The 15,365-nt window shown below is 53.9% G+C and overlaps 1 protein-coding gene across 1 annotated transcript in view; it reads left to right on the top strand.

The window, feature by feature from the left end:
* The window catches only part of DNAH3 (dynein axonemal heavy chain 3), a 212,312-nt gene that overhangs the window by 178,868 nt on the left and 18,079 nt on the right, over positions 1-15,365 (top strand). The window contains exons 51-53 of the mRNA XM_054714387.1: positions 3,961-4,159; positions 6,948-9,089; positions 14,133-14,358. Of these exons, the coding sequence (XP_054570362.1) occupies positions 3,961-4,159; positions 6,948-9,089; positions 14,133-14,358 (2,567 nt within the window). The remainder of the gene's footprint in view (positions 1-3,960; positions 4,160-6,947; positions 9,090-14,132; positions 14,359-15,365) is intronic.

Raw genomic sequence — 15,365 nt, 5'->3', positions numbered from 1 at the left:
TGGTGACCTAGAGGACTCCGTTTGCCGGCCCTGGGACGGGCGTTCCCTGCTCCCAGCTATTGGAGGCAGCCTGGCCGCACAGGGCGAGCTGCAGCTCTCACAGCACGCTGAGCGGCACAGCTCCGCCCTCACCCGCAGCCCTGGGCGCAGGAGCGACAGGACAGGGTCCGAGGTCAACAGCATGGACTGCCACAGCTGCGCAGCCAGTCAGCGGGACTGCACCAGGGCACTTAGTGTGGCAGGCTGGTCCGAAGGCTCCCAGTTAGCAGTTAGAAATCCTGTGGCCATTCTTACAACAGGAGCTTGAGCCAGAGTGGCCGGGTCTGGCTTCCAGGGTCAGTAGATAATGGGGCAGCTCCTCAAGGACAGGCCTTCCAGGCCGGCTCCCTCCAACGAGTCCTGAGGCCTGGCCTCGCGCAGACGCCGGGGGTCCAACCCCGGGTCAGCGTCACACAATGAGAGTGTGGCCCAGGAGGCAGGGGCGCATGTGACACACACACACTTTTCTGGGAGTAAAAGTCAAGCATCGGGCGACCCGGGACCCCTTCCTGGGCGCAGCTGTCAGGCGTGGATGGCGCTGCCCGTGGTGTCCCGGTTCAGGAGCCGGCCAGCCCCTGCCCGGCGTGTCGGCTGGCCTGGCCCTGGAGGCACATTCGTTTGCAGCTCCTCCTGGTAGAATCAGGCACCTCGGGGCTCAGCATGTGCTCAGCTTCCTCATCTGTAAACCGGGGAGACTAAGGGGAAACAAAGGCGTGTCACATGTGCCCAACACACCAGCTCAAGGGCCGTGTTAGCCACCCCTGACGTGGTTCTTCACCCTGTGCCAGGACTTGCCTGGAGGAAGGCCAGCCGTCGCCACGCGTGGGTGCCTCGCAGCCAGGCCTCTGCTCTGCAGAGTGAGGGGAGCAGAGGGCCCTGGGGCAGGAGGGGCAGGGCTGGTGCAGAGCAACCCGCACACTCACTCCCGGTTTGGCTGGGAAGGGAGGGCAGGGCTCTGCCATCCCCCGGACAGGAGTGAGGTCCGGGGGTGAGTCAGGGGACGGAGGCTGTGCTGTGTGAGTCCCCGAGACTCTGTGTGGCGCCCGGTCCTTTTCTGAGCCTCAAGGGCTGCAGTCCTGGGCTGGTTTCTCCCCGTGAGGGAGACCCTGGAGGGCGCCCTGCGAGGAGATGAGGGGACTGGCTGACAGAACGCAGGCCCCACAAGTACAGCAGTGGCTTAAACTGGCCGATTCTTTTAAGTTAATGAATCATGTTTCCTAGTGAGGACAAGTGATGCCAGGATTACTGCAGAGCTGGGCACATTCCAACAGTGTCACACAGCCCTGCTGGGAAGTCAGCTTTAGCCCTGGCCAGTGGCTCAATGGTTAGAGCGTCTGCTATTGCATCAAAGTCTCTTAGGTTCAATTCCCAGGCAAGAGCATGTACCTGGGTTGCAGGTTCGATCCCTGGCCCCGGTCAGGGAGTGTTCAGGAGGCAACCAATCAATGTCTCTCTCACATTGATGTTCCTCTCTTTCTCTCTCTCTTCCCCCCTCCCTCCCTCCCTTTCACTCTTTCTAAAAATTACCGTATTTTCCGGCGTATAAGACGACTGGGCATATAGAAGATTTTCCTGGGTTAAAAAGTCATCTTATACGCTGGAAAATACGGTAATAGGAAAAATATCTTCAGGTGAGGATTAAAAAAAAAGCAAAAAAAAAAAGTCAACTTTAACGCCTTTTCCATCATTGCCATCACATAGCATGGTTGCAATTTATGTCATGCTTTAAAATTTTTCTTAACAGCATATCCAAAATGTTTCCCCCAAATGTATTATAGTCACTTTAACGGCCATGTTAGGCAGACGGTTTGCCACCAAGTAGCCCCCTCTGGCCCTGCCCACTCTCAGTGCTTCGGGGGTGCCCTGGGGGTGCCCCGGACTTGCCCCAGGAAACTGCCGAGCAGACTCACCTGGAGCTTAAAGTGCAGGGCCCAGGCCACACCCAAGCCGAGGACCAGACTCTGGGTGGTCTGGGGGGGGCACCCATGCGCTCAGGGTGGGGAATCACCTGGCAGGCAATGTCACGATGAGAGCGAGTTTGAGATGCCTGAGGAGCAAGCAGCTGGGAGCCAGGCCTGGGCCCTGAGGGAGAGCCCTGGCTTCCGGTCCCTGCACCCAGCCGTGCAGCTGCCGCGAGGGCAGCAGGCGGGCTGGTTCTTCCTCCGCCTCCACTCGTGCACATCCCGTGGCTGGCCTGGGCCAATGGAGTGGCCCGGGACTGGCCATTCATTTATTTAATAGAGGGATATGGACGTGGCTGGTTTATGGGTGGGGGTGTTTGAAGGTAATGGAGCTAAATAAATCATTGCTATATAGGTTTATGAGAGCAGAAAACCTAAAATAAAGAGTCCATGATACACGTACCCATACATACATACATACACACACACATATGTGGGAAGTAGGACTACCTGTGTCTGTTTGCCCATCATCATAACCTGCACGATCTAGACGCCAGCGCTTGCTGCTCTGCCTCAGACTGAAGCTCCCCGTGGAGTCCAGTCCGCTCACCGGCTGGGGTCACCCTGGGCTGCGGGCTGCACTCCACGCCGGCTGGGGTCACCCTGGGCTGCGGGCTGCTCCACACCGGCTGGGGTCACCCTGGGCTGTGGGCTGCTCCACACCGGCTGGGGTCACCCTGGGCTGTGGGCTGCTCCACACCGGCTGGGGTCACCCTGGGCTGCGGGCTGCACTCCACACCGGCTGGGGTCACCCTGGGCTGCGGGCTGCTCCACACCGGCTGGGGTCACCCTGGGCTGCGGGCTGCTCCACACCGGCTGGGGTCACCCTGGGCTGTGGGCTGCTCCACACCGGCTGGGGTCACCCTGGGCTGCGGGCAAAGCAGGGAGCCAGGCTTGGAGCTGGTGCCATAACTGGCCAGCTGCAGAACCTGAGCTAACTCATTTGCTTCCTAAAACTTTGTTTTTCTGTTTTTCTTTTTCTTTCTTAGTCACTGTACCTCTAACTAATCTATAAGATCCCTTCCTGTTCTAAAAGTTTTATAACGTTAAGCTTTCTTTTTTTAATTGAGACATAACTCACATACCATTAGATCCACCCTTTTAAATTATGCAGTTCGGTGGCTTTTCGTATTTTCACAGAGTTGTACAACCATCGGCATTATTTAAATCCAGAATATTTTCCTCCCCACAAAGCAGCCCCCACTCCCCTCCTGCCCCTGGCAGCTACTCACCGACTTCCCGGGATTTCTCCGCACATTTCATGTAAATGGGATCACGTGGCGGCTGGGGCTCTGTGTCTGGCTCCTGTCACTCAGCATAAAGTGCTCAAGGCTTATCTATGTTATTTCATGAGTCAGTAGTTTTATGGCTGAGATTTCATTGTGTTAATTTTGTTTTTAAGTGAAGAAATAATGTCTCCTCCCAGATGCCACTATCCAACTCCTGTCTCTATCCCTGTTCCTCACTCCTACACTCGGCCTTGCAGCCGCTGAGCCGCTTCTCCCGTCCCTGACCCTACCCCTTCCCATCGCTGAGCCGCAATGATCCCGCTCCTCCCCCCCCCCCCGCCCCGCACCGCACACCTTCGTCTTCCCTAAACTGGTCCTGACCCTCTTCCCATCTGTCACTCACCTGTGAAGCCTCATCCTTCATCTCTCAACCCATCCTTGGTCCCCACTGCATATATCTCTTGGGAATTTTTTAAAAAACAAAGGCTTGATTTTTTAAAAAGAGCACAACCATCTGAATTCTTAAATGTCCAAGGCATCCAGGCTGCAGCCCCCAAGGGCCAGGCCGGCCTCCCTGCACCCAGAGCCCCGGCCTTCCCGGAGGAGCAACCTGGGCGGGGCCTCCCCACCCCTCCCGGACGGTTTTCTCCAGGAGCAGAGCCGCACCCTCCCCCTGGGGTGCCAGGCATGCCAGGCGCTGTGCTCACCCTTTGTCCCCGTGCCGCCCGCAGGACGAGTGTGAGGGGGACCTGGCCGAGGCCATGCCAGCCCTGGAGGCCGCGCTGGCTGCGCTCGACACCCTGAACCCAGCAGACATCTCCCTGGTGAAGTCGATGCAGAACCCCCCAGGCCCCGTCAAGCTGGTCATGGAGAGCATCTGTGTCATGAAAGGGCTGAGACCCGAGAGGAAGCCGGACCCCAGTGGCAGCGGTAACCTCCCCAGCGCGCGTGCACACACACACACACACACACACACACACACCCCGCAGGCAGTGTGCGCAATCCCGGAGGAAGCGAGCGGGGCGCCAGGCTGTGCATGTGCTCCGGACCAGAGAGCTCCCTGTGTCCCTCACCGCCCTCCCCTCCCAGGAGCCAGGAAACGCTGGTGTCGCAGGAGAGCTGAGCAGTCAAAGCTCCTGCCTGCAAATCATGACAAAGCCGAAGGTCATGGAGGCCCACAGGCACAGAGACACAGAGGTCATGGACAGGGAGCGATCCGAGGGGAAGGAATTAGGAGGCAGATGGAGACAGCGACAGAGAGAGGACGGGGAGAGACTCGTGCACAGGGTCAGACAGAGAAACGGGAGAGAGCGACCTGGCGAGGTGAAGAGCAACGAAGACAAACACAAAGGCTGCGAGTGAGAGAGAAATGGAGACAGACTCAGGCACAGAGAGAGACGCGCAAACGTAGAGCAAGTGGAGGAAGAGACAGAGACAAGGAGACGGAGACATGCGGGAGAAGAGGGAGGGGGTATGAGCTGACGGAGGAGAAGCTGAGGCAGAGAGCCGGGCCGAGGGGGGCGGAGGCAGAAGGGGAGGGGTGGGGAGGCCAGGATCCCAGGGGCGGGCGGAAGCACCTTCTGTGAGTGAGACCGGACGCACTAATAGGTCCCTATCCGGTCTCCTAAAGCCTGGTTCTCCGTAGGCTCTCGTATCAGGACAGGTGCCTTGGAATCGAACGAGGCCGCAGCTTCTGCTTCCCGTTGGTTAGCGCTCCCTCTTTCCTGGTGGTGCTGGCCGAAAGCCCACGAAGGGCATGCAGAGGGGATGGGGAATGGACAAGCCGGTGTGGACTGGACCGGGTCCGTTAGGGCCGCGGGTGCGGTGTGTTCAGTGGGGCTGAGCAAGGACAGCCAGCCAGCACGTCTCCGCCCCAGCGCACCCAGGACAGCGGGGCACGAAGAGGCTGAAGCCCGGGCCCCGCCGGCGGGGCCGCGAGAGCCGTGGGATCCTCACTCGGTTGGTCAGCATGGCCTCGGCATGAATTGGCATTTTTTGAACTCCTGTGTGCTTCGAAGGTGCAGCCAGGGTTGAGAATGGTGCACGAACCATGGCCAGGTCCCAAAAGTCATTTCTCTCCTTGGGTCATTGATGGGTCACCCAGGACCCAGGGTTCGCCTTTCTATCTCAAAGGTCACGCAGATTGCATGCACTGCTCACTCAGCCTGCAGCCTTCAGCCAGAGTGCGGGACGCAGCAAACGAGCAAACGCGTCCGTTTGGGATTCCTGGATTTAACCAGAGCAGGCCGCTTTCCTGCCGGTAAACAAAAACCTCCACGGAAATGTGTGACTGCTGTGCTCGCGTTAGAACAGGACACATTTGACCTTTGTACTTAATATGATGCCTCAAGTACAGCTTTTTCTTAATGCTCACCCAAGGACTTTTTTATTGACTTGAGAGAAAGAGGAAGGGAGAGAGAGAAAGAGAGAGGAGGGAAAAGACAAACATCAATGTGAGACAGAAACATCCATCGGTTGCCCAACCGGGGATCGAACCTGCAACCTAGGCATGTGCCCTGACCTGGAATCAAACCCTCCACCGGGGACGACGCTGCAAACAACTGAGCCCCGCAGCCAGGGCTCACGGACGCTTGTTTGGATGAGCGACGGTTACAGTGCCATGAGCCGAAAGGCCTCCAACCTTTCCACCTGTCAGCCTCTAAAGGAGCCGCCTGGGGAGGTCGGGCTCACTCAGCGCTGGGTCAGCGTGATGAGGGCTAAGAAGCACAGGGCCCGGCTTCGTCTTGGCAGGCCGCAGAGGGCCTCTGTCCAGCTGCAGTCTCCTCTCCCACCCCCCCTTCTCTCGAGCCCCCACTCACTCACGAGGAGGACGCTTTGGGTTCCATCCAACCCACCTCCCAAACGTGAAAAAGAATATTCCAAACACATGCCCGTGACTCCTTTGCCCTCTCCATCTGTGGCTGGGAGGAGGGGCGGCATTCATTCAGTACATACTGCGGGTGACCGGCTCTCAGGCACAGTGCTGAGAACAGTAAACACAGCCCCGCTCACCACGGGGAGGGAGAGGCGGCAATAAAAAGTAAGCAAAAGTCACAGCTCGCAACAAACGCTGTAAAAAGAATGGGTGCCCTAGCAGCCGAGGTGAAGGGCCATGCTGGGGCGGGTGCAGGGCTGCTCGTTGGGGGTCACCTGGGAAACCCCTCTGTGGCCCATGAGGGTGGCTTCTAAAATGAGCCACAGTCTGGTCAGGAGCCAGCGGCAGGCCGGCAGGCCGTGCGCAGCTCGTGCAGGGAAGCTGGGGACAGGAGGTGGGGCAGGGAGGCCCTTCGTGACTGCCGTCCGAAGAGCAAGGCAGCAATGAGGGGTGCGGTCCGTGGGCCTCCAGACCATGATGAGGAGCTTACACTTTCCTTTTTTATTTAGATTTTGTATCTTTAAAGCAGCTTTAAGTTCACATCAAAGAGGTTTCCCATATTCCCCCTCCCTCACCCCTGCACAGCCTCAGCGAACCCACCTGGTTCACCCAGAGCCCCGAGTTCACACGATCGGATGGCCCTGGCGGAGCACATTCTGTGGGTTTGGACAAATATAGAAGGACGGGTCCATCGTTATGGTACCATGCAGAGTATTTTCTCTGCCCTTGAAGTCCTCTGGAGGATTTGAATTTTCTTGCCAGATCCGAGGAGCCGTCACTGCAAAGCTTTAAGTCTCAGCCAGAAATCTTAATGATAGTCTTATCCCTCTGCTCATCTCACAGGCAAAATGATAGAAGATTACTGGGGGGTGTCAAGAAAGATTCTTGGAGATCTGAAGTTCCTGGAGAGCCTGAAGACATATGACAAAGACAACATCCCCCCAATGGTCATGAAACGGATCCGAGAGAGATTTATCGACCACCCAGATTTCCAGCCGACCGTCATTAAAAACGTGTCATCTGCCTGTGAGGGTCTGTGCAAGTGGGTGAGGGCCATGGAGGTGTACGACCGCGTGGCCAAGGTGGTGGCTCCCAAGCGGGAGCGGCTGAGGGAGGCGGAGGGGAAGCTGGACATCCAGATGCAGAAGCTGAACCTGAAGAGAGCAGAGCTGAAGCTGGTGGAGGACCGCCTCCAGGCCCTGAACGACGAATTTGAGGAGATGAACACCAAGAAGATGATCTTGGAAGAAAACATTGATATCTGCTCCCAAAAGCTCATCAGGGCAGAAAAGCTCATCAGCGGTCTTGGCGGGGAGAAGGACCGATGGACAGAGGCCGCCCGGCAGCTGGGGATCCGCTACACTAATCTGACCGGGGATGTGCTGGTGTCTGCGGGGACGGTGGCCTACCTGGGGGCCTTCACCGTGGATTATCGGGCCAAGTGCCAGAAGCAGTGGCTGGCCCAGTGTAAAGACAGGGTCATCCCCGGCTCCAGTGACTTCAGTCTCAGCAACACGTTAGGGGACCCCATAAAAACCCGAGCCTGGCAGATCGCCGGGCTGCCTGTTGATTCCTTCTCCATCGACAACGGCATCATCGTGTCCAATTCCAGACGCTGGGCCTTGATGATTGACCCTCAGGGGCAGGCCAATAAGTGGATCAAGAACATGGAGAAAGCGAACAAGCTGTCTGTCACCAAGTTCTCGGACAGCAACTATGTGAGGACACTGGAGAACGCCCTGCAGTTCGGCACCCCGGTCCTGCTGGAGAACGTGGGGGCGGAGCTGGATGCCTTCATTGAGCCCATCCTGCTCAAGTCCACCTTCAGGCAGCAGGGGGTGGAGTACATGCGGCTGGGCGAAAACATCATCGAGTACTCCAAGGACTTCAAGCTGTACATCACCACTCGCTGGAGGAACCCACACTACCTCCCGGAGGTCGCCGTGAAGGTCTGCCTCCTCAACTTCATGATCACCCCCCTGGGCCTCCAAGATCAGCTGCTTGGCATCGTGGCTGCCAAGGAGAAGCCAGAACTGGAAGAGAAAAAGAACAAGCTGATTGTGGAGAGTGCCAGGAACAAGAAGCAGCTAAAGGAAATTGAAGACAGGATCCTAGAGGTCCTCTCCTTGTCGGAGGGCAACATCCTGGAGGATGAGACGGCCATCAAGGTCCTGTCCTCCTCCAAGGAGCTGTCTGAAGAGATCTCCGAGAAACAGGAAATTGCTTCGGTGACAGAGACGCAGATTGACCAGACTCGGATGGTCTATAAGCCAGTGGCTGTCCACTCTGCCACCATCTTCTTTTGCATCTCCGACCTGGCCAACATCGAGCCGATGTACCAGTACTCCCTGACGTGGTTCATCAACCTCTACATGCAGTCGCTGGCGCACAGCAAGAAGAGTGACGAGCTGGACCTGCGCATCGAGTACATCATTGAGTACTTCACCCTCAGCATCTACAACAACATCTGCCGCTCTCTGTTTGAGAAGGACAAGCTGGTTTTCTCCCTCCTCCTGACCATTGGCATCTTGAAAGAGAAAAGGCTAATTAACGAGGAAATTTGGTACTTTCTTCTAACTGGAGGCGTTGCCCTGGACAACCCCTTCCCCAACCCAGTTTCCGAATGGCTGTCTGAGAAAGCGTGGGCCGAAGTGGTTCGTGCATCCTCGTTGCCAGGACTGAAAGGCCTGATGGAACATTTGGAAGAAAATGCCGATAAATGGAAGCTCATCTATGACTCAGCATCCCCCCACGAGGAGAAGTTCCCTGGCATTTGGAAGTTCCTTCAAGGGTTGGAGAGGATGGTGATCCTCCGATGTTTGCGGCCCGACAAGATGATCCCCGCCACCCAGGAGTTCATTGCTGAGCACATGGGCAACGTGTACATTGAAGCCCCTACGTTTGACCTCCAGGGGTCCTACAAGGACTCCAGCTGCTGCACACCCCTGATTTTCGTGCTGTCTCCCGGCGCAGACCCAATGGCAGGTAAGGGTAGACTGTTGTATGAAGGACACGAAGAGCCCAAAATGTGAATGGATGGCACTAGCACGCCCCTTTAGCAGGCGCCTCAAATTCAGACGGCTCAGAAGGCGGGGCAGTGAACAGGCCGGGTGGGACGAGGGGACTGCAGGCCTCTTTCCCGCTAAAGGGCCGGCTGCTACTCCACCCACTGCGCCCTCTGGCCATGTGAGCCAGACCATCTGACCTTTTCAAGAGAAACGAGAAATGCAAAAGCACTCCGTTTTACATCCTGGTAGCTCGTTCAAATGTTGTCTTAAAACTGTGCGAGGGCCACGCTGTGGCTAGATTTAGCCTGGCTGCTAATTGGCCACCTTTGTTTTAAACCATTTTTTCCGACTATCGCTTCTCTCAGCTGGGCTTTCCTCTTTTCTTTTAATTTTTTAACCTTTTGGTTAATTAAGACTGAGTCATGATTAAAAAATAACCAAACAATGCCATAAGGTGTAGAAGTGTGGCTCAACCAGGGCCATTTTTCCCTCAAGGGACATTTGACAAAGTGGGAAACATTTCTGTGGTCACAACTAGGGGTGCTACTGGCATCTAGTAGGTAGAGACCAGGGTGCTGAACACCCCACAGTGCACGGGGCTCAACAATGGATTATCCGGCCCAGCGTGTCAGGAGAGTGAGGCTGAGGAACGCTGACGTAGAGTGAAGGTGCCTCCTCCTCCTAGTGCTCCCAGGAGTAACCACTGTCCCCAGGAATCATTTGTGCTTATTAAAGGGTATGAGTTGTTGACAGGAATTAGTTTTCTGTTCCGTTGAGGGATCGCAAAGCGTTAGTTGCCTCTGTTGCTGAATGAAGGAAGAGTGTCAGAAACGCAAATGACAAGGTTGGCGCTTGGTCGAAGGCCGAGGGGTGTGACCCGCACCTGACCCAGGCGGAGCCAGCACCTGCCCGTGAAGGCAGTCAGAGGAGGCAGCTGGGAGCCTTGGGTCTCCTTTCCAGGCTCCTGTGCCAATACGTTATCGCCAAAGATCAGCCAGGGCTGTCACAACCAACACCAAAGAAGACGTGGTTCCTCCCGGTCCTGGAGGACAGAAGTCCACGCTCAGGGCGCGGGTGGCGGCTGCTGCTGAGGCCTCTCTGCGCTTGCTCGTGGCCCCCTGCTTCCCGTGTCTGCACAGGGTCTTCTCTCTGCGTGACCTCATCTCCTCGTGTAAGGGCACCAGTCATAGCGGGTGAGGACCCACCCTCGTGACCTCACCCACTGTGCCTCCCTCTGTGAGGACCTGTCTCCACACAGTCACACCCCAGGCCTGGGAGTCAGGACCTCAAGATACGGATCTGGAGGGCAGACTTCAGCCCACGGCGGAGTCCGTGTGTAACCCTCGGGGCATCAGCTCTCCCATTGTGGTCTGTGTGTCAGTCCCTGAGCGAGGCTAGGAGTTGGTTGTTTACTGTGCGTTCACAAACAGCAAGCGTGCGTGTTCTGTGGGAGTCTCACCTCGCTTGGGTTTCAGGCGTGCCCTAACCCCGTGGTCGGCAAACCACGGCTCGCGAGCTACATGCGGCTCTTTGGCCCCTTGAGTGTGGCTCTTCCACAAAATACCACGGCCTGGGCGAGTCTATTTTGAAGAAGTGGCGTCAGAAGAAGTTTAAGTTTAAAAAATTTGGCTCTCCAAAGAAATTTCAATCGTTGTACTTGTTGATATTTGGCTCTGTTGACTAATGAGTTTGCCGGCCACTGCTAACCGGTAGTTTATGCACAAACAGCGGTGCCCGGGTTTCCAGCTCCAGGTCAGTTGTATATGGGGGTTTCTCAGCGCGGGGACCCACGCCGCAGGGTGTGGGCTTGCCTGTGGCGTAGGCTGCGTGCTTTGGTTTCTCAGTGGAGAGCTTTTATTTTCCCATCCAGGCTACAAGCCAGGGGCAAGCTGCCATGGTGCTTCTTGAGTCCGTGACCAGATTTCTGGCCTTCCCTCCATGAAGGCCCAGCCCTTTGAGGATCCTTACTCTATTTATTTATCCTTTTAAAAAGCCTCAGTTCCAGCACCCCACCTCTTTTTTTATATATAATAAATCTTTATTGTTCAAATTTTTACAGGTGTTCCTCTTCCCACCCCCCATAGCTCCCCTCCACCTGATTCCCCACCCCACCCCATGCCCTTACCCCCCGCCACTGTCTTCATCCATAGGTGTAAGATTTTTGTCCAGTCTCTTCCTGCACCCCTCAGACCCCCTTCCCCCTGAGAATTGTCCATCCCCTCCCTTTCTATATCCCTGATTCTATTATATTCACCAGTCCATTCTGTTCTTCAGATTTTTTATTCACTTGATTTTTAGATTCACTTGTTGGTAGGTAGGTATTTGATGTCTTTTTGTTGTTCATAATTTTTACCTTTACCTTTTTCTTCTTCTTCCTCTTCTTAAAGAATACCCTTTAGCATTTCATGTAATCCTGGTTTGGTGTGATGAACTCCTTTAGCTTTTTCTTGTCTGTGAAGCTCTTCGTCTGACCTTCAATTCTGAATGATAACTTTGCTGGGTAGAGTAATCTTGGTTGTAGGTTCTTGCTGTTCATCACTTTGAATGTTTCTTGCCACTCCCTCTGGCCTGCATAGTTTCTGTTGAGAAATCAGCTGATAATCATATGGGTGCTCCCTTGTAGGTAATTAACTGTTTTTCTCTTGCTGCTTTTAAGATTCTCTCTTTGTCTTTTGCCCTTGGCATTTTCATTATGATGTGTCTTGGTGTGGTCCTCTTTAGATTCCTCTTGTTTGGGGTTCTGTGTGCTTCCTGAACTTGTAAGTCTATTTCTTTCACCAGGTGGGGGAAGTTTTCTGTCATTATTTCTTCAAATAGGTTTTCAGTATCTTGCTCTCTCTCTTCTTCTGGCACCCCAAAAATTTGGATGTTGGTACGCTTGAAGTTGTCCCAGAGGCTCCTTACGCTATCCTCACACTTTTGGATTCTTCTTTCTTTCCACCTCTCTGGTTGGGTGTTTTTTGCTTCCTCATATTCCAGATCTTTGGTTTGACTCTTGGGGTACGGTGATCTACAGTTGAGTTTCTGTATATTCTTTATTTCAGACAGTGTATGCTTAATTTCTGACTGGTCCTTTTCCATTTTTTTGGCATTCTCTTTAAGGTCCTTGAAGGTCTCACTAAGTTCCTCGGAGGTCTCTTCAAGTTTCTCAGCAGTTTTTAGAAGATTCTTGAGTAACCTTATAAATGTGGTTCTGAACACTGTCATCCAGCAGTTTACTTTTCTCCATCTCTCCTATTCGTGACATGCTTCGGTGTCTCCGCATTTTGGCTGCCTCCCTGTGTTGATGGAGTCGCTTTGTGTGGTCAGTGACGTATAGGGGCCGGTAGCTCAGCTTTCCCAATCACCCTAGGTGGTCACTCTTGGTACACCCCTTTGTGGGCTGAGTGCAAAGTCTTGGTGTAGTTAAGCCTTGATTGCTGTTGGTACACTGGGAGGAATTGACCTCCAGGCCAATTGGCTGTGAGGACCCGCTGTGTCTATAATGGAAGCACTGCTGCGCTGGAGACACGCTTATGGTGCAGGACTTGTTCCAGTGGGGCTTTGGTGCTCACTGAGTCCGCCTCCCAAATGTGTCACTTATGGATGTGAGGAGTTGAAATCTGGTGTCTCACACTGACCCCTAGGTACACTGGCTTCTGGGTCTCCAATGGGGTGCAGTTCAGCTACTGTCTGAGGCCACCCTGCAGGAGCTACAGCGAGAACTGCCATCCTCTCCTCCCTGCTTGGAGCTTGGAGGCTTTGGAGCTGTCTGCACCGGGTTGCAAGTTTACTAGCTTAAACTGCAATAGAGAAGGCCATTCATATGCAAAAGCCGCTGCTAGGAGCTTGGGTGTGTTTATAGATTGTGCGAGGTGGAGTTTCAGGGCGTCACTAGGCTAGGGCATAGCAAATAGCGATGACTGGCAGTGAGCCGTCTCGACCGAGTCCCCCGCGTCTTGCGCCCCAGCGCAGCCAACAATTGTACCTCCATGCAGCTCTGCTAGCAAGCCACCCTCACTCTCCTACCCGATGGCAGACAGCCCAGTCTCTCCCCAGAAACTGGATTTCAGAGAGATTGGGAGCTTGTCTCTCTTCAGATTGAAGAAAGCAACGCCCGCCGCCAGCTGGGTTCTGCTGCCAGCCCGTATCACGCGCGCGCTCCCCTGTACCTCAGTTTTTCAGCATTTGTGCCCTGCTTGCTCCCCTCTCTTTTGGTCTAGTTGTAGAGCTTCCACTCAGCCAGCTTTCCTGTGGTTCTGGGTGATAGACGTTGTCTTTTAGTTATAGTTTTGGAAATTATTGTGGACGGCAGCAGCCCAGATGTTTACCTACGCCGCCATCTTGGGTCTCTGTCACCCCACCTCTTTTGAGTGCAAAGTTATATCCTTCTCCCATGGACAAACACCCACTCTGAATGGGTTAAATTAAGTGTGGTATTTCCCAATGGTGAAATACTATGTAACCATGAAAAAGAGGAAGGCCTTTGCAAATGTCCTGACGAGAGAAAAGTCTGAGTGAAGGAAGCACATGTGTTCTACGATTTGTGTAAGGATCACCGTATTCTGCGTGATTTAAGCACATGAATATCTCCGGGAGGATTCACAAAACCTAGCAGCATTGCTGCCTCTGGGGGAGAAGGAAGAGAGAGAGACTGCCCTGAAATTCCGCTGCACAAAACACCTATTTTTCCTGGAAAAACACATTCTAAAACCCCAGCTCCTTGTTCTTTGGTTCTGTGCTCACCTCTAGTCTTGATTTCTGTCTTTATTTTTGGTGCCTGGGAGTTTCTCTTTCCTTCAAACTCTGATTTTTTTCAGTTTCTGTAATTTTTAAAAATCAAGAATGTCTGTATATTCAGTGCAAAAGAGGAACCAATAGTATTTTTGTTCTCCATCTTAACAGAAGTCTAAAACTTCCCCAGAGACTTGCTTATTTGTAATTACCAGAAGTCAGTGAGTGCCGCTCCTGTGACATTACTGTTAATGTGGACTTCGCTGGCTCCTTCTCTTTTAAAAGCCCCTTTTCTTCCTGGCCCCAGGCCTTCTGAAGTTTGCTGAAGATCTTAGCATGGGAGGCAGCAAAACACAGATCATATCCCTTGGCCAAGGCCAAGGCCCTATTGCGGCCAAAATGATCAACATCGCCATCAAAGATGGGACCTGGGTGGTCCTACAGAACTGCCACCTGGCCACGAGCTGGATGCCTGCGCTGGAGAAGATCTGTGAGGAGGTGATTGTTCCCGAGAACACCAACGCCAGCTTCAGGTGAGACGCTCCCACACCGCCGGTCCTGCCGCAGCTCGGGCTCCAGGCACCGTGCTGGGGCGGGGGAGGCGAAGACGACAGACACAGGTCTGCCCGTAGGAGGCTCGGTCTAGCAGAAGGCAGCCTGCAGAGAAACGATGTTCATGTTCTAGGAAGGGCCATGGGACATGAAGAGGGGAAGGGAGAGTCGGGGAGACCTGGAGGACTGATATTGGCCTGGGGTTTTGAAAGATGAATAGGAGTTTGCCAGGAAGGACATTCCAGGCAGAGGGGACAGCATTTGTAAAAGCCAGGGTGCATGTTAAGGAAGCACCGAGAAGCTATGCTGGACTCTGGGGCACGAGCTGTGAGACGTTGTTGAGGGGAGGTGGAAAGGTACATTAAACGTCAGCAAATCTGATTCTTAAAAACTATTTGTCTTTAAAAATATCTCACCTGTAGTCTAGGCTCCGCTGTCCTTGCTCTGGCCCATATTCCTCAGGCACCATGAAACACGAAACAGCTGTGTGATGTCTGTGACCTTTAAAGCCCGGAAGTAGGCTTGGTTGTGCATTTGCAGAGCAAGGTGACGAGCCAGACAGACTTCAAAGCCCCTTTCAGCTCTAGGTGCAGAGTGCTCCGGTCCAGCAGGGCCAGCCGGAGGGCCGGCCACGCCCAGGCGACTGCTTGGTGGTGTCTGGTGTGTAAGCTAAGAATAGCTTTTCCATTTCTTAGTGGTTGAAAAAAATCAAAAGAAGAATAATACTTCGTGACACATGAAAATGATATGAAATTAAAATGTCATTGTCCCTCAATAAAGTTTTGTTGAGATACAGCCATGCTCACTTATATATTATCAAGGATGCTCTCATGCTACAGGTAATATGGCAGTGACCACCTGCCTGCAAAGGCTGGGCACTTACCATTTGACCCTTTACAGAGATTTTGCCAACTCTTGTTCTACCCCAAAGCTTGGTGGATATTTTCATTTTAGTCATGTCTGCCTGAAAATAGGAAAGTATTTGGTG

This window comes from Eptesicus fuscus, chromosome 4, assembly GCF_027574615.1.
Source record: "Eptesicus fuscus isolate TK198812 chromosome 4, DD_ASM_mEF_20220401, whole genome shotgun sequence".
In the NCBI taxonomy this organism is placed as follows: Eukaryota; Metazoa; Chordata; class Mammalia; order Chiroptera; family Vespertilionidae; genus Eptesicus; species Eptesicus fuscus.
Note: the sequence above shows the minus strand (reverse complement) of the source record. Positions and strands in the feature narration are given on the sequence as shown.